The sequence below is a fragment of the Dermacentor albipictus genome, unplaced genomic scaffold (assembly GCF_038994185.2).
Source record: "Dermacentor albipictus isolate Rhodes 1998 colony unplaced genomic scaffold, USDA_Dalb.pri_finalv2 scaffold_20, whole genome shotgun sequence".
NCBI lineage: Eukaryota > Metazoa > Arthropoda > Arachnida > Ixodida > Ixodidae > Dermacentor > Dermacentor albipictus.
The window spans coordinates 7,152,184-7,172,337 of record NW_027225574.1 but is presented as its reverse complement, the minus strand read 5'-3'; the positions used below and the strand labels follow the sequence as shown (position 1 = coordinate 7,172,337).

Sequence of the window (20,154 nt, the reverse complement as noted above, 5' to 3'; positions counted from 1 at the left end):
TAGATTATGCTTCTCCTGTGCGGAACCCTCATAAGCAGTGCGACAGTAACTCCATTGAGAGCATACAGCGAAAATCTATTAGGTTCATACATCGTCGCTATGATCACTATTTTTCACCCTCTGGTGCCTTATCTGCTTTGAACCTAACCCCTTTATCCATACGTCGTCACATTGAGTCATTGAAATTTCTGCTTGGCATCGTCAATTTTTCTTATCGTGTCTCACATCCAATACATATTCCTTCAGACATACCTCGGTCAAGTAGGAGTCACCATAGCTTTAATATTAAGCCTTACTTTGCTCGATATAATAAATTTAAATACAACTTTTTCCGACCTACTATAGAATTCTGGAACTTAATTCCCGGAACAATTAGGTCACTGCCATTAAACGATTTCCTGTTAAATGTTAACTGCACCTGATTTTATGTATTTTCTTGTTGTTACAGTGCAATGACTCATTCTCGTTTTTTTATTGACTCTCAGTGTTGCTGTTATTTTGAGTTTCATGTGTGTCTGCCTTATTTCTTGTGAATTGTTAATATGTTATTTTTTACTTGTTCTTTTTGTATGACTTCTTTTTGTCTAACCCACTCCTGCAATATACCCATAAAAGGGCTGCAGTATGTAGAAATAAATAAAACGAAATTATCTAATTAAGCAAAATACAAAAAACGCAACACGCTACAAACAAAAGAGAGCAACATGGATCTGGTCGTGTCGTCACAGAGTGCATAGAGTTTAAACTCGGCCTAAAGGTAGCTGAAACACCGTATATGTATATATATGTATATATACATATATATATATTGTAACCAACAGTTACGACAACCGTTTCTACGAAAACTTATTTATTATGGGCGAACCTGTGCCCGTCAACAAAAACCGACTGAATACTCAACAACAAACACGTCCCTCGAGCTTCGCTTCTTCAAACGTCGTTCTCCTCTTCGTCGCCTACTGTCGGTGCCAATCATCCGATTCTCGCGCACGAGCCGCCAGTCTGTCAGCACCGGCCCAGCGTTGCCTTGCGGTGCTTTGCTTGACGCTCGCGGTGTGTGGCTCTTTGAAACGCAATTGGGACGTGTCGATCACCTGGGTCTTCTCGCAATGCTGGCGGCAATATATATATATATATATATATATATATATATATATATATATATATATATATATATATATATATGTGTGTGTGTGTGTGTGACGGTGACAGTGAGCGCAAAACATGACGGTGGCGGCATATTCCCCCTCATCTTTTAAAAGGTTCAATACTTCCGAGCATTTGTCTCGCAAACCATACTTAATTCAAGGGAATTTTCCACGTCTCAATAATTTCTCTCGTCATATTCGAGCGCTGATTGCCGTTTTATTGTTTGTTAACGAAGCTTTCCCTCAAGTCTAAATATTTTAGGGCAGTTTGTCATGTGCGTATCATGGCCACGCACGCTTATATCGCTTTCCGTTTCTCTACCACGGGTGCGCTTTAAAACCACAGCGCTGCAATTTTGCTTCAGAGGCTTTCCACTCCTTCCTTCTTCTCCTCCCTTCAACTGGCTTTCTTAACTACTACACGCAGAGACAAAGCATCAGCGCTCGCATTAGATCCCATAGATGAGATGAATATATATATATATATATATATAGCATTATCAGTCCTAGCTGTCGTGGTGCAGCCCTCTGGGCTGTTTCTTTATTTTTGGAAAGTAGTCCTATTAGGGTTATTATAATTACACGAAGGTGTTTCGCCCTCGTCAGCAGCAGTCCTTGAGATAGTTATCCTGGCGGCTAGCTTCCCACACTATGCGTGCCGCCCTCGCACCTGTTTAAGCTTTTCCGAGACAGTAGAGTTATACTATGTCCGCGCAACCTTGAGCGATCGGAAAGCACGTGTTCTGCTCTTGGCCGGTGGAGAAGGGAGGCTTTGTTCCGGCCGCAAAGCCCTCCACGTCTCAGTAAGGTGCCTGGAGGTAGTCTTGTGCGGACGCTGCCCTCTCGGTGAGCGCATATTCCCCCTCATCTTTTAAAAGGTTCAATACTTCCGATCGTTTGTCTCGCAAACCATACTTATTTCATGGGAATTTTCCACGTCTAAATAATTTCTCTCGTCGTATTCGAGTGCTGATTGCCGTGTTATCGTTTGTTAACGAAGCTTTCCCCCAAGTCTAAATGTATAAAGGCAGTTTGTCGTGTGCGTATCATGGCCACGCACGCTTATGTCGCCTTCCGTTTCTCTACCACGGGTGCGCTTTAAAACCACGGCGCTGCAATTTTGCTTCATAGACTTTCCTCCCCTTCCTTCTGCTCCTCCCTTAAAATGGCTCTCTTAACTACTACACGCAGAGACAAAGCAACAGTGCTCGCACTCGATCACGTGCTCACCGATCACGTGATCAAGCTTTTCCTAGTCTCTAAAGCCGCTCGAGTAAGCTCTTCTCCTCGGGCGGCCCTCGCGGACAACATCAGTCCCTTTGCTGCAGGCTCGGAGCAGGAGCTATGGCGCTTCAATGTAACCTGGGGCATGACGAACCAATCGACTGAGCTATCTTTCCGGGCAATATCCAAGGGTCACGAGTTGAAATCACCTGTTCTCTTCCTTTTTTCCCCTTTTTTTTCTTTTTTATAGTCTTTTATTTTATTTTATCACTGTACGGGAACTCTCCTAAAAAATTATATATATCCTCAATTATATATGGCCACACATGTGCAGGTCATAAATACCAGGATCTCCAGCGGAGGGCCATCCATGCGGTATAACCGAGCTCAGATTGGTCCACCTTGACTGATCGAATAAGCCATCGCTGTAGGTTAAATGACGCGTACAAATCCTGCGGGACCCGCCGTGGTTACTCAGTGGCTGTGGTGTTAGACTGCTGAGCACGACGTTGCGGGATCGAATCCCGGCCACGGCGGCCGCATTTCGATGGGGGCGAAATGCGAAAACACTCGTGTACTTAGAATTAGGTGCAAGTTAAAGAACCCCAGGTGGTCGAAATTTTCGGAGTCCTCGACTACGGCATGCCTCATAATCAGAAAGTTGTTTTGTCACGTACAACCCCATAATTTAATCTTTAATTTAGCTCCTACGAAGACGGTAGAGTATCCGCCTCCCATGCAAGAGGACCGTGGTTCAAATCCCGGTGCAGCGCAATTCTCCACCGGAAAAAAAAGCCGTGTGTTGAGAAAATTGCACAAACAGGCCTGGAGTGAGGCCTGATCCCGGTTACCAGAACCGGTAACGCACTCTCTCACCAAAGCAGGATTGGCCATCCTGGTGCAGTACTTGGCCACAACCTCCTATATGAATACAACAATCAAACCCCGGCCCTCAGTCTCCAGCAGCTGCTAACAACTGACCACGGCGGCGGTCAGATCTGTGACGCAGCAGAGGGTGATAAGAATACCTGGCTCCGGACAGGCCGCCATTGGAATCTGAACCGGGCAACGTTTAACGTTAGAACGTTATCTAGTGAGGCGAGTCCAGCGGTGCTATTGGAGGAACTAGAGGGTAGTAAATGGGATAAAATAGGGCTGAGTGAGGTTAGGAGGACAAAAGAAGCATATGCAGTGCTAAAAAGCGGGCGCGTACTGTGCTACCTGGGCTTAGCGGACAGAGGAGAACTAGGAGTCCGATTCCTGATGAATAAGGAAATAGCTGGTAACATACAAGAATTCTATAGTATTAACGAGAGGGTGGCAGGTCTTGTTGTGAAACTTAATAGGAGGTACAAATTGAAGGTAGTACAAGTCTACGCCCCTACATCCAGTCATGATGACCACTAAGTCGAAAGCTTTTATGAAGACGTGCAATCGGCGATGGGTAAAGTCAAAAGAAAATACACTATACTGAAGGGCGACTTCAATGCCAGGGTAGGCAAGAAGCAGCCTGGAGACAAGTCAGTGGGGGAATATGGCATAGGCTCTAGGAATGTCAGAAGAGAGTTATTAGTAGAGTTTGCAGAACAGAATAATATGCGGATATTGAATACCTTTTTCCGCTAGTGGGTTAGCCGGAAGTGGACACGGAGGAGCCCGAATGGTGAAACTAGAAATGAAATCTACTTCATATTCTGCGCGAACCGTGGCATCATACAAGATGTAGACGTGTTCGGCAAGGTGCGCTGCAGTGACCATAGGAATGTAAGAACTCGAATTAGCCTTGACTTGAAGAGGGAACGGAAGAAACTGGTACATAAGAAGCCAATCAATGAGTTAGCGGCAAGAGGGAAACTAGTGGAATTCCGGATAAAGCTCTAGAACAGGTATTCAGCTTTAACTCAGGAAGAGGACCTTAGTGTTGAAGCACTGAACGACAATCTTATGGGCATCATTAAGGAGTGCGCAATAGAAGTCGGTGGTAACGCTGTTAGACAGGAAACCGGTAAGCTATCGCAGGAGTCGAAATATTTGATCAAGAAACGCCAATGTATGAAAGCTTCTAATGCTACAGCTAGAATAGAACTGGCAGAACGTTCTAAGTTAATCAACAAGCGTAAAACAGCGGAAATAAGGAACTATAATATGGATAGAATTGAACAGGCTCTCAGGAACGGAGGAAGCCTAAAAGCAGTGAAGAAGAAACTTGGAATAGGCAAGAGTCAGATGTGTGCGTTAAGAGACAAAGCCGGCAATATCGTTACTAATATGGATAAGATAGTTCAAGTGGCTGAAGAGTTCTATAGAGATTTATACAGTACCAGTAACACCCGCGACGATAAGGTGAGAGAGAATAGTCTAGAGGAATTTGAAATCCCACACGCAACGCCGGAAGAGATAAAGAACGCCTTGGGAGCTACGCAAAGGGGGAAGGCAGCTGGGGAGGATCAGGTAACAGCAGATTTGTTGAATGATGGTGGGAGCACTGTCCTAGAAAGATTGGCCGCCCTATATACACAATGCCTCATGACCTCGAATGCAGCGGAATCTTGGAAGAACGCTAACATAATCCTAATCCATAAGAAAGGGGACGCCAAAGACTTCAAAATTTATAGACCGATCAGCTTACTGTCCGCTGCCTACAAAGTATTTACTAAGGTAATCGCAAAAAGAATCAGGAATACCTTAGACTTCTGTCAAACAAAGGACCAGGCAGGATTCGGTAAAGGCTACTCAACAATAGACCATATTCACACTATCAATCAGGTGATAGAGAAATGTGCCGAATATAACCAACCTTTATATATAGCCTTCATTGATTACGAAAAAGCGTTTGATTCAGTCAAAACCTCAGCAGTCATGAAGGCATTACGGAATCAGGGTGTAGATGAGCCATATGTAAAGATACTGGAAGACAACTATAGTGGCTCCACAGCCACCGCAGTCCTCCACAAAGAAAGCAACAAAATCCCAATAAAGAAAGGCGTCAGGCAAAGAGATACGATCTCTCCAATGCTATTCACAGCATGTTTACAGGAGGTATTCAAAGACCTGGAGTGCGAAGAATTGGGGATAAAAGTTGATGGAGAATACCTTAGCAACTTGCGATTCGCTGATGTTATTGCCTTGCTTAGCAACTCAGGAGACCAATTGCAATGCATGCTAACTGACCTGGAGAGGCAAAGCATAAGGGCGGGTCTGAAAATTATTCTGCCGAAAACTAAAGTAATGTTTAACAGTCTCGGAAGAGAACAGCAGTTCACGATAGGTAGCGAAGCACTGGAAGTGGTAAGGGAATACACCTACTTAGGGCAGGTAGTGACCACGGATTTGGATCATGAGACTGAAATAACCAGAAGAATAAGAATGGGCTGGGGTGCGTTTGGCAGGCATTCTCAAATGGTGAACAGCAGGTTGCCACTATCCCTCAAGAGGAAAGTGTATAACAGCTGTGTGTTACCAGTACTCACGTATGAGGCTAAAACCTGGAGGCTTACGAAAAGGGTTCTGCTGAAATTCAGGACGACGCAACGAGCTATGGAAAGAATAATGGTGGGTGTAACGTTAAGGGATAATAAAAGAGCAGATTGCTTGAGGGAACAAACGCGGGTAAATGACATCTTAGCTGAAATCAACAAAAAGAAATAGGCATGGGCCGGACATGTAATGAGGAGGGAAGATAACCGATGGCCATTAAGGGTTACGGACTGGATTCCAAGGGAAGGGAAGCGTAGTAGGGGGCGGCAGAAAGTTAGGTGGGCGGATGACATTCAAACGTTTGCAGGGACAACATAGCCACAATTAGTACATGACCGGGGTAGTTGGAGAAGTACCGGACATGCCTTTGCCCCGCAGTGGGGGTAACTAGGCTGAAGATATATATATATATATATATATATATATATATATATATATATACGCAGTTGAGAAGAAGCCAAGCGTCCCTACTAGCAGTAGTAAGACTAGCACTACAATAACAACCGATGATTGGACGCATGCTGGATTTCCATCGGTTTCCATTGTGAGTGGCCAGTGCCGGCTTTATCTTAGGTAACGACATTGCATGCCTTCATGTTAAATATGGTCAAGATGGCAAAGAAAGGTAACGAAATTCAAGTCTGGGGTTTTACGTGCCAAAACCACGCTTTGATTATGAGCCGCGCCATAGTAAGAAACTACATATTGATTTTGACCACCTGGGGTTCTTGTTCTGCACCGAACGCACAGTACACGGGAGGTTTTGCATTTCACCCCCATCGAAATACAGCCGCCGTGGCTGGCATTAGATACCAGGCACTGGTTAGTAGCGCAACACCTCAGCCACTACACCACCACTGCGGGTGCAGCGGAGAAAGTAGTGAACAGTTTTTACAGAGTGCATTTCGCTTAGATGTTGCCCCTTAGCGCTGAATAGAACGAAGCGAAAAGCTTCTCCGATATGTACGACATGGTGCTCATATTTCACATGCAGGCCAAAGTCGTTTCTGTGACATAGACAGGGTGCAGGCCAATGTGCTGGGAATGTGCTAGGCCACCAAGCCCAATCTGCGCTGCTTAGCTTTTCCGATGAGAAATCGTACAGCGCAGAAGCACATGCACAAATGGTTAAAGAAAGGGACGACACACGGTCTGCAGTTTGCCATGACGTCGAAGTAAGAAGCACAAACAGCGACATTTCTGTACTTTTCTGGTCAATAGTTCGGTTCGCGTGGTTGCGGCACGCGCAACTTTTTTTTTTTTTTAAATCCAAACGACGAAAACTGTGCGCGCAAACATCGCGCGGCGTTTGCGCTGTTTGAATTTAGCGCCATTTCCCACGCACTCCATTGGCTCCAGCCGGTGCACTGCGTTAGTGCGATAAAGAAAGTAGGTCATCAAAGAAACGAAGCAGAAGACTTTCACACACTTGAATATCGCAGCAATTGTTAAGAAATAACATGATTTTTACAAAATTTGTTATCAAATGTTACAATTTATTATAATATAATCCTGTATTTGTGTGAGTGTACTTGTATGATTGCGCGTTTGCGCGGTTGATGCTTCGGCGCATTCCGGGAGTAGGTGCATGCCGTTTGCTTGAGAGCTTGCTGCGTTTTCTGCGTTCTTTGTGTGCTTCGCTGTGACTTCTTTGAAATATTCCTGCGTGTTACTCGCTTTTTATGGGCTTGTTGCCTCGAAGATCGCCATGATCGCCTCCGAATCAGCGACATCACAGATGAGTGAGTGTTTCGAATTCCCCTTGTTCGTCCATTGCGACGCGGTGAAGTATAAAACCCATGCAAGGGATTTCTTGCGCGACAGCGACAAGCGACGCGATGGAGATGGCTGTCGCGTTCACTCGTCGCCCAGAAGTCAACTCCAAGCTAATGACCGCTTCGCGTGACAGCTCTCCAGTGTTGCCGGTATTAGGGAATCGAGTTAGCGCCAAACCTGGCGTGGCACTTGCTATAATTATTTAAGTTGATTTGTTTACCTGTACAAAGCAACATAAAGTATTTCTCAAGGTCTTGCAATAGGTTTATTTTGTTTACATATCCAAATTTGGTAGTTTGCTCGTTCCGTTTGTATACTGAGAAGTGCGCACGTGCGCAACCCAGTAGTACGTCACTGTACATTCCATTCCACCTGCTTACTATTGGCTAGTCGCTCATGGCACTTCCGGGCGACGAGCGACGGATTCTAGATTTGCAGAACCGAGCGATCGCGCGACAAGACCGAGCGATCTGTTCAAGCGACGGCCCAATCCGTCGCTCGTCGCTGTCGTGCACGAAATCGCGCTCATGGGGTTTGGGCTTGAACGAAAGCGCGGAAATGCGTTCAGCGCGTCTGCGTGTGTTCCGCGCGCCTCTTTTCTACTTTTCATTCCTAGTACTATCCTTCCGTTGCGAGAATTGGTTGTACAGCCCCATATTTGTGGTATATATAGCATGGAGGTTTGTCCTGGTTTAACTTCACTCCGCTTGTGGTGACGTAGGGCAGCTATGTGGTGCCAGCTAAAACTGGGCATGTTGTACGCCACGATTTCTTGTACGGTGTTCGAGCACCGATTGAGTTCGCCTTATTACTGAGCGCAAAACAACGCGACGTGAAACCATCCGATCTGTACTGTAATCGAAGATAATTCGTTTGCGCCACGCCGTCTAGTAAGTACATGGCGTATGAGTGGGCTTGTAGCAACGAGTGGCGGTGGGATCGGCGAAAATGTATTCTGTTGCGCTGTTCGCTTCAGGATCGAGTGACCCCGCGTCAAGGGTGTACATTTCAAGGGTGTACATGCGATTCTATGCGATACGTGAGATAAAATACGGGTGATGCCACCGAGTGCTTCTTAATCATCGAGTTGTACGCCTTGCCAACCACGTGTGTTTTGTTTTCTACCAGTTCGCGCGCATTCAACTTTCGTTTTTCATCTTCTCCGTTCGACGCCATCGAGTGCTTCGCGCAAACGGCTTCGCGTAGGCGCTCTTTACTTTCACGAAAAAGGCAGATTTCATAGCACTCCAGGTCCTACTTTACTGGGATAGAACATTCAAAATAATGTAACAGCGTAAAATTTCAGCTTTTTCGCATTTCAGTAACTGATGGATTTAACAAAGTTTTAAAATCAGTAAAGCAACGAGATGCCTGGGCATATCTGCTGTATCATCCCACTGTGTTTCCAGGCGACATGTATACGTTTTCGGCAACATAAATATCAATAATTAGCAAAGTTTCTTGTGACCATAGATGTAGCTAGTTTTGTCGAAAAGCTATTTTTGCTTTAAATCCGAGCACTACAGAGAGAACAGATTGCAAGGGGGGTGCACCGTTGTGAACTAAGTGGCGCTTTGCCACAAGCTTGGAATAATGCTTTGGGTGGAGCAGTTCTGTGAAATACCTTCTTTGAGAGTAAGCAAAACTTCAGTAGCATCAGGTAGACGGGGAGTAAAAGAATGTAACACTGTGGTTTTTATATGAAGGAGCTGCCTCTAATATGTGGCCATAACAGTTAAGTAGCCAGATGAGCAGAAATAATGTTTAAAATAAGGAGAGAAATGTGAAATAAATTATTTTACTAGCTCACACTGCCATTGGCAAGAGCAGCCACACTTTATGGTTTTCAATGAATAGTCATTTGTGTCCGTCTATTTATGTCACCCTAATGGTCCATGTAGCGCTTTTGATTGTTGTTTTTGGTGAATCATGACTTCATGTTTTAATACTTACATCTTTTTTCAGATTCCAAATGAGCTGGGAGACACCCCAGCGGGAATGGTAAAGGTGAATTCATGGTCCATTTATTCTGTAGCGTCACCATGATCAAATACAGTGATGCCGTGAAAATCTATTGCAGGAAGCAGAAAAAAACAACATTGCTGATGCACCTGCAAGCATTTCCTCCAGTGATCAATTGGTGCAGAATGCCTTCAGTAGCAGACATGGTGCTTTAAGCACTCAGCTGAACGACTTTGCAACAGCACCGGGACTGGGAGTCAATTGCAGTGTCACTTGTGAACATATTAAACGTAAAATGTGCCTTCTTCGGGGTATATGCCTGATATAAGAGGAGCTTTCAGGAACTTTGTGTGCACATTTTCATTTCATTTATTGAAGCCTTAAAGGCCCGGAAGCATTACATAAGGCGGGGGCAAACAAAGTATGAGGAACTCTTCATCACGCTAAAGAGGAAGAAAAGATAGACGAAGAATAGAAAAAGAAACAACACTCAGGAGGGAACCCAGCAAGCAGTACTATCATCAAAATCACTGTAAAGAAACCATAAAATACAACAAAATACATACTACATAAATACTATTAAAACATATTATGCCTGAGAACGAATCACTATCAATTAATTACATAAAATGGGTCAATAAGCAAATGCATTTGAGACTAACCATTCTAGGTGTAGTGGAGTGTTAGTTTTTCACGGAAAGTCGCGTGGTCGGCGGAAGAGACAATACAGTCGGGCAGAGTGTTCCACAGCGCTATTGTATTTGGAAAAAAAGAATCCTTCATCGAAGACGTACGGCACTGAATGTGTGCGATGGGACAGCTGGGGTAGAGGCGGGGAGAGATTCTAGGCGGGGGTTGTAGTCGAGGGTGTCTGGCTATTTGGTGATAGTAGTAAGAGTGAAGTCTGCTGAGACGCGAGATGATACGACGTGATTGGAGACTGAGAAGATCGAGTGTTCGTTTTAGTTCAGTTATGCTGGTTTTACTTGAGTAGCTTGACGTGATAAAGCGTGCAGCACGATTCTGAATGGCTTTCGTAGGTAAGATATGCTTGCGAGGGGTGCCAGATAGATGATGCGTACTCCAGTTTCGGCCGAACGTATGTCTGATATGCAAGCTTTTTTATAGCGGGCGATGCAGATTTCAGATTGCGACGCAAGAAACGAAGTGCGTGCGAGGTGTTTGCGCATATTGTTTCAATGTGAGCAACCAATGATAATGATGATGTCAAGTGAACACCTAGATACTTATAGCAGTCTGTTCGTGGTATGGTAGTTGAGCTTATGTGGTACGCGTAATTTGTAATGCTGCGCTTACGTGAAAAGGACATACATTGGCACTTATTAAGGTTAAGAGGCATGAACCAATTTTCACACCATGAAACGATAGTGTCTATGTCTTCTTGTAAGTCAATGGAATCACCGGGGTTATGGATGGCGTTGTAGATGACGCATGCATCAGCAAAAAGACGAAGTCTAGTTTATGTGATACATGGCAGGTCATTGATATAGATTAAAATAACAGCGGGGATAAGCCTGCTCCCTGGGGAACACCCGATGTAACATCAGAAAGGTGCGAGTGGTGAGAGTTAGCGGATTTGTATTGTACGCGTCCTTTTAAGAAATGTTCGATCCAAGTAATCAGTGATGGGGGGATTCCAAGAGCAGATAATTTGGCAAGTAGGTAATTGTGAGGGACGTGGTCGAAGGCCTACGAAAAGTCTAATAAGATGGCGTCAATTTGTAGGTGATCGTCCATGTGTTGTAAGATTTGATCGGTGAATTCAGAGAGTTGAGTTTCGCAGGATAATAGTTTTCTAAAACCATGCTGATATGAATAGAAGAAGTTAATTGATTCAGGGTAGTGCATTAGATTGGTTGCTATGATATGTTCCAGCAGTTCAGAGGGGATACTGGTTAGAGAAATTGGACGATAGTTACATGCTTTTGTTCGATCACCAGATTTATGGACGGGAATGATTTGAGCCTTTTTCCAATCGTGGGGATCTTCACCAGTACTGATTGATGTTGTGGACTCATGTAGTGGTCTACATGAGTGCACATTTTTCTTGTTTTACCAGAATGAAGGTATTATGACTTATGTCATACAGCAGTGCACTGCTATGTGTATCAAATCAATACAGCAGCACCTGTTGGGAAAGTTGGCTGAAGAACGAGCAGTGATCGGGGCTTTCTGCATTTCAAGGGCCAAATTCCAAGAAGATTGATGCCGAGTTGGACGGTGTGCAGTGCCGGTCACCACATACTGTAGCCAGCACGGCATGAATCTTCTTGGCATTATGTCTCTTTAAGATACAGAAATTGCATCACTGCTCATAAAACAATTGGAAATTGGGACGTTGAGGGGAGGCGGCAGGCTTCGCCCTCTGGAGCAACCAGTACATGCACTCTGCTATACTGACAATCCTACCTTAATGAGAACCTGTGGTGCATGTTAGCCTATTACGCAGCCAAGTGCATTCCTTGTTTTGTGTTAAGGGGACACTAATGGCACCCTAAATAAATTTAAAACAAAAAAAGAATCGTTTTAAATATCTAATTCTGTTAAATTCTTGGTAGTTGGTTGATTATTAGAGAAAATAAAGCTCAAAGCTCAGTTTTCTGAGTGTCGCCCCAAAATCTTCGTGCTGACACTTCATTGCCACATCTGGATTTCAGATATTTTTGCAAACATGCGTTGTGTTGGTTCAGTAAAAGTTCCTGGCAGTTTTTATTTTGGGTTTTTGGCTTTTTGGAATATGATGAACAACTTTATTTGTAAAAAAAGTTCTACACCTGTACCGACATCATCAAAATCCATGACGTCAAAGCAAGCTGGTGTGGCGACTTCAAGGCTGCACTGCCACCAATCTTTCCTCTTGCTCTTTTTACTGTTTACTCAGTCTCTTGTCACGGTGCGAGTGAATCTCTTGAATTGTAGAACAGCCATTTACAGACATCTAAAATAATTTCTGTTGAGTGCTTTGATGCCGTGGTTGCTTAGGAGCGTTCGCACAGCGCCGCTGACGAGGTCACAGTGCTACCCATGTACCGTGCAGCCTGAAGTGGTCAAAATTAATCCGGAGTTGCCCACTATGGCGTGCCTCAAGATAAGATTGTCGTTTTGGCATGTAAAACGCCAGAATTTAATTATGTTAATCTTTCTTTGGTGCTCCTTTAAGCCGTAGCGCTAATTATCTCTGCAAGAACTCATGCTCAAAGTATTCTCGATAAACATTTAATAAACAGTAGATATAAGTGTCTGCTTATAGTTTAATTAGGGGTGATGCGTGATGACTATTAGAACCGTGGCACAACGAGACAGACAGAATTGTTATACAAAGTGTGAGGGCACGATGACAGACATCGAGGAAATGACCGAGTCTCCCTAGAGGTCTCTAACATGGACATCAACTGAGCGTCTAGAAACCGCTGGGTTCACTCCGTGATCTTGTGCAGCCTGTGCTTTGCGAGTCGATTAATTTAATTGATGAGGTGGTGGTTGGCAGATGCTATCTTTGCGGCTTATGTACATTTCAAACAGTGGAGTGAAATCTCGCATATTACTTCTAGAGCACAGCAAGCGAACCTGATGTGTAGGGGCAATCTTAGTCACAATCGACAGTCATGTCCCTCTTCGATCTCCTAATGATGCTTGCCAACACAAGCAGCAGCTGTTGCCCAAGATAGCGTGAAAGAGGTTCATGAAAAGTGGCATATGCCCAGGGTCACATACCCAGTCACCCAAGCATTTCTGACGGTTGATTATGAACCCACTTCCCACAACATAGTCGCCCAATCTCTTCTTATTAGACCATATGCTACCCATTGACATAAATGGGTGAGAAAATAGAGACAAACACATGAAAATATGAAATAGCCTAAGAATGGTAATCACATTAAATAATACGGGATCTTTTGGATACTTTGGTTTACTTATTATTTTTCTTGTTTGTGTTGGATTGTTCTTCTAAAGCATGTGGCATCCAGACAGCATAAGCTAGTAAGTAGTCAACTTTAGCATTCTAGATGTGCAACAGGTAGTTTTGTAATTTAGTTGCAGTAGGGCTGTTGCAGAGATGTGCTTGAAAGGCTTAAAACTGCTTTGCTAATATTTACTTAAACATGCAGGTTCGCATAGGTTAGAGGAGTGCACATTGAGAAGGTTGTCCTGGCACAGCTTACCATGGCCTGCCATGGTGGACCAGGAAAGTTTGCAAAGGCCTTGCTTCGCCATATGTTCACAGAGGAGGAGCTCATCGAAATAACACCAAAGGGAAAGAGAGGCTCTTGACCCCACCAGGGTCAGCGCTGTTATAGGCAAGTACCATGTATCCTTTGCGGTTGCATTTTTATATTCACATCTTTTTCTAAAATTAACAATTTGCCATTGGCATAACAAAGGAGTTACAAGTAGCCCATGTGTGCAGTTGTGTGCAGCAATAGCCTACCATTTGGAATGACGGTTCATATGATCTCAAGTGCCTAATGCCACCACGCTCAAATGCTTCTAAAATTTAAAAGTTGCCATATTGCCAGAAGTTTCTGGCAGCTACACCAGATGTGCTGCATTTGCACATTAGCAGTGCTACTTGGCTGTCATTGCAATGAATAATTGTCTGTGAAGCACGCTCCAAATCTAGTGGCATGGAGGACATCTTTAAGTAGCCTGAAAGTGTTATTCTAATACACGAATTGCGGCGAAGTTCGGTTACTGCTCAGCTCAAGGATCAGCGCGCTCACCGAATTTCAGCAATCAAAACAGCTCTCCAGGTTCTGAGATGTGAAACAGTAGTTTCACCAAATTTAACAGGCCACATTGAATTAAAGTTGCTTCTATCTTGAAGGAGGTCCATGTGGTGCCAGAGAGCAGCCTTTCGGCAGAGGGAACATGAGTTCTGTGGCAATTTTCCTTTAGTTGTTTCAATAAAAGTTACAACAGGGACAGACTTGCCAGCGTCACTGTTAACAGTATTATGCTTAGTGGAGGCTTACTCATTCTAAGCACCTAACCTACGACTCATATTTATTAACATGCACTTTATCACTCTGTATTCTAAGATACGAAAAAAATATTTATGTGGCTTTTCCCCATATATTTCAATACATGGAGAATAGGCCCTTGGAGCCTAACGTATAAAACTTCTTACAGACCATCGGACGTGTCCACTACTCCCATACTGAAATTGTTGGAATTGTTTCCTGCTTCCTTACTTCACCTGCCCGTTTACAGGGTTATTATGAACCATTGCCAACTTAGATTGTGGGCTTAAATTTATCAAAAAGATGAATGGGTTTTCCCGTCGCTCTTGCTTAGCACGTTGAGGATCTCAATTTGAGGGAAATATGCCTCTCCAATTTAGGAGTTATATATATATTTAGTGATGTGCAAATACTCAAAACTTTCCGAATTGAATAGTGTCCTATTCGATTTCGTCTTTGAATGGTTCCTATTTGTAAATGTGAGTATTCTAATATTTGGAAACACCAATAAAACACAAGATTTGAGCCAAAGTAGGGTAAATTTGCACCTCCAATAACATAGTATAGACATAAAACGTGAGAACTTGTAAGAATAGCAGACCAGGCTACGTTACTTAAGTAGCTGTATTTTAAAGGTTGTACAGCAATCATTTGTGCTTACTGAAGAGTCCTGTGCATGCGAAGAATCGTTTTGCTGCTCCATTTGTTTTTTTAATAAACAGCTCTTCATAACATAGTATGCAATGAGAGAAACTTGCTAACTTTAAGAGTACCAGGATGTGAACATCATTTTACATTAAGTGTGATATCAGCTGTTCATTATTCGGAAGCCATCCAGTATTCGATTTGCTTCTGACATTCGGTTTGGTTTCAAAAATCACTATTCGCACATCCCTAATATTCTTATCGCAGATTTGAGTTCCTCAGAGTGACTTTCCGAGAAAAACGAATGGTAAATAACTTTTTGAATGACGATGAAGGGGCAAAACCCTTTCAGTATTTGCAATTTTACATGTTTTATTTTTGTATGCAGGATAAAGCAGCATAATTTTTTGTGTAATGAAACTTACAAAAACTTGTTTATAGTAAACTAGGTGAAGTGGCAACACTCGCAAATTACTGCAATGACAGACACCAAGGAGCTAAGTGAAAAATCAGTTTTGGAGAAACCCAAGGAGCGACAGCACTGTAAGAATATTTTCTAGATGTCCCAGAAGATTGCAGCACCTCCAGTGGGATGCTAGACAACACTTTGTTCTGAAAAGGCACATTTTTTCAAAATGTTCCGTCACAGCCACAGATGTACGGCAGTGAACCCTAAAAGGGTTAAAGAAGTCAGTCCTTTGGCGTATGGCTCTTAGAAGACTGAGCATTTCTTCGTATCTCTCACATTCTGCCTGTGTCATGCTAAGCAGCTTGGTGCACAACTACATGGAATCCTCATTATAACAGTCATTCAGTCGTTCAGGCAGAAACCACATTTGGCTGTAAGCAGTAGTTTCGTTAATGTAAAAAGTCCTAAGTCATTTCAAGGGGAGTAGTACATTCATATTGCATGTGAACTCATGAAAGCTAGCTTCAAATGAAGCCACACTCAATTCTAGTGACGTGACAGTATTGTATCTGGAGCATGGAAAAGCACAGTGAAGTGCTGCACATTTTAATTATAAAAGTTACAAGAAATATTTATAGTTGTCAGTACTTTAGGTTTCTTTATAAACGACATGAATTTTTTTTTTCACCGTTTTGTTTCTAAGCGAGCAAAGCTCACATCTTCGCATTGGCGATACTCATAAAGTAATTTTGCTACAGTGTATTGTTCTTCTTGCCCTTTCCTGCATTTGACACTTAGTGGAGTCTTGTGGAACATTCAATAAGTTTATATGGTCATGCTGTGAAGCCTTACCCGTGGAAAGTTGGAATAAAGCAAGACAAATACATAAATCAATTTCATTACAATGAGGGAATATTGCATGCCACGCTTTCGCATGTGGAAGTTGCTTCTTAAAACTTGTTCTGGCTTTTTATTGTTTTTGCAGGCTTCACATGTCGCAAATTTCCTGTGTCAACATGCCCTATGTAAAGAACTGTGGCCTCGCTTCCCGCATGGGACCAATAGCCTCTGAAGAACCGAAGTTGTACAGCTCAAACGAAAACACAAGTGCTGTGCTTTTGTAACTCTCGGCATTTTTACGTTCGTTTATGTTTAGGTTAGTCTCCTGAAGAGCCGAAATGGGATTCCTCAAACGAGACTACAAATGTGCCTTTCTATGCCTTGACATTTTTGTGTAAATTTTTTTATGTTAATTATGCCGGTCTCCTGAAAAACCCACCTTGGATTGCTCAATCCAGAATACAAGTGCTATGCTTTGTTATATTTCACTATATTTTTATGTTAGCTTTTGATATAGTTCCAGAAAAGATAGTGTTTCTTTATTATTGTATTTTTAAGTATCTTCAGTCATTTCATGCCAAACCACCCAATTTTGTCAGGAAGTGTTCCATAATGGCAAACCATTTCATGTTTGCTTGATTTTGATTAGGTACAATGAGAAACATGTTGAGAAAATTTGCTTTTATACATACACTTGAGTCATTCTAGGGCAATCAACCAGCGTTTTTTTTGACCATCACAGATATCGTTGAAAAAATTTAGATATGTTTGCTGAAGCTCCGAACTCTTTCTGCCCATTTATTTTCCTTCGGAAAAATTTTCTACAATTTTGGCAAAATATGCTTGTTCTTGCCCAGCTAAGCTTGAAGGCACTGATACACGTTTCTTTTGAAAGGCAAATTGTATGATCCAGATATTCAGATGGTGTTCATTTCAAGAGACTGAAGTGGTGTGACTGCCAAAATTTGCAAAGTTTGAATTTTTTGCGAATGTAGGTAAATACAGCAGGGACAAAATAAATATAGAATCAGGCTGGTTGACTTCGGATAGCTGCAAAATATTTCAAGCTCTGGAGGTTCAGTTGATCACCTAGAAAAACTGTTAAGTTCAATTTTTTTTCCAAGATGCTTCGTGTTGAGGGTAACGAATTAGCTCCGGTGGCTGGCGCAAAAGTATATGTCACCCATCATTACATAGCCCTACATGTTTGCTATGCATGTGACAATTCACGAAAAGGTATTATTCTTTAGGTGCGTAAATTATTTTTATAACGTTCATTTGTGGATCACACATACACCATAAATATGTGAAGCCACGTCATCTAGCAAGGAAAGATTGTTAATATAATTAGCCACAAAAACTACTCAACAAACTGACTGCCTTTTTTATGATTACAAAGGTAGGTGACGTCAAGCACTGCAGCTGCAGTCTCGACTGGTATTTTTTTAACATGAACGAGAAAAGTGGTCGCCAACGACGTCTGACCACATCAGACTGAACACGGCACATGAATTTTATAGATGAGCATGTTCGGGCTCTGAAACAGTGGTAACACACAACACTACAAGAATTTGTTCATACTTGTGTAGGTTTTCACTCTTAATTTTGAAGGTGTTTTCTACTTCCATCATCATTGGGCTCCAGAAAGCAGGGCACAAAGTGTCCTGCTCTCTCTATGTTAGATTGCATCGCACCGCGACATGCCTTTTAAAATGCTTTGTATGAACAATATCAGCGCACTTTCTGGATTTACTGCCTACATAATAGCAGATATTTCTTTTTGTAAACTGCATGAAACATATCTTTTAGCACTGCAGGACTCCCTCGCGAATTCAACACATACGAGCTCTTTTAGAAAAGTATTCGACCTTATCTTGTTTTGCGAACACCTGATGAATATGGAACAAACGCGTTAGCATCAGCTGCCTTTGAACCTTTGTGCGCAGGCATGAATTTTTTCTCGCCTGCCGATAGCGCCAATCGCTGGGACGCAGCGTTTGAGTGATGTAGTACGCAGTGCTCTCGTCGGTTTTTTATTGCAAGGAAAATGACGGAGCGACTGGAGCAATACTACTGCATGAAATTTTGCCAGAAACTGGCGACAGCCAAGTGGAAACCCTTTGGAAGATTCAGACAGCTTTCGGTGACTATGCTATGAGCAGCACACAGATTAAGGAGTGGTACAACTGGCTTAAAGACGGCCGCACATCGGTGGAGAGCGAGCCATGCTCCGGTCGGCCATCAACATTCTCAAATGACCAGGTCATTGCCAAAGTGAACCCTGAGGTGATGCGGGACCGTCGTGTGACTATCCGAAAAATTGCGGAAGAGGTGGGCATCAGCACGTTTTCTCCACATTCCATTATGACCGAAGATTTCGCCATGAAGAGAGTTGCGGCAAAATTCGTACCGAAGCTGCTCACGGTAGAGCAAAAGAAACTTCGTGTTGGTATCACAGACTTGCTGGATTCCACAAACAGTGACCCTGACTTCATGAACACCATAATCACTGGTGACAAGTCTTGGGTGTATGGGTACGACCAGGAAACCAAATCCCCGTCGTTACAGTGGAAGCACTCCACGTCGGCAAGACCAAAGACCGCCAAGTGCGCAGCAACATCAAAGTGATGCTGACTGCTTTGTTTGACTCCCGCGGTGTGGTACACCGCGAGTACAAACCACAGGGTCAAACAATCGCCAAAGACTACTACACGGATGTCCTCCATCGCCTATGTGATGCTGTGTGGCGCAAGATCAGCAGGATCAGCAGGATCAGCAGGTTGTCAGCAGGAAATTGGCGCATCCATCACGACAATGCTCCTCTCGCACTTGATTCAGACATTTTTTAACGAAAAACCGGACTCTTGTAGTTCTACAGGCTCCTTACTCTCCTGATATGGCCCCCTGTGACTTCTGGCTGTTTCCCGAAATCAAGAGGCCATTGAAAGGAGCGCGATTTCAGACAAGAGAGGACATTATGGCTGCAACGGCAGCTGACCTAAACTCCATTCTGAAAGAGGCTTTCTCCGAATGCTTCCAACAATGGCAGTACCGCTGGGACAAGTGGTGGAGGGTGGACAAGGGTGGAGTCACAAGGAGACTACTTTGAGGGTGATTAGGTTTCCAACGGTCCAGTTATGCCAGTTTTTTTTCTTCGGCCAAAGCTCGGATACTTTGCTAACAGACCTCGCATTGATATTTTAGGTGCAATGGCTGTATGGTTTACCCGGCTCGCACCAAGCAAAAGCCTCTTTGCGTTAGAGCATGCGTCTCTTGGCAATAAAATCAGGCCCCAACACCGCTTCTCTGTCATCTGTGTTGCAGACGAAGCCAGCTTTGTCGACTGCATTCCCGGCTGGCAAGCTGTGCGCACATCCGAGAAAAAGTCGGTGCTGACAATAATTCAAAAAATTATTTTTTGCATTTAAAAATAATGCCTTTTTAACTTCACACATGCATAGCAGACATGTAGAGCTATCCAATAATGTATCACATATTTTTTGGCCAACTACCAAAGCTCTTCTTACCTTGAACATGAAGCTTGCAAAAGATTAGAATTTTGCAGTTTCTTAACAGGCGATCAGCTGAACCTTCAGAGCTTCAAATATTTTTCTGCTATAGTATGTCACCTGGTCTAGCATTCCGTGTTTAATTTATGTCCTTTGAATTTTTCGTTACAAGAAAAAACCAA

At 43.2% G+C, this 20,154-nt stretch overlaps 1 protein-coding gene across 1 annotated transcript; it reads left to right on the top strand.

Moving 5' to 3' along the window:
- Nucleotides 1–18,617: 18,617 nt before the first annotated feature.
- LOC139052250 (protein GVQW3-like) lies at nt 18,618–19,091 on the top strand. Its single transcript, XM_070529344.1, has one exon. It carries the CDS (start codon nt 18,618–18,620, stop codon nt 19,089–19,091), a length of 474 nt encoding a protein of 157 aa, XP_070385445.1.
- Nucleotides 19,092–20,154: the final 1,063 nt, after the last annotated feature.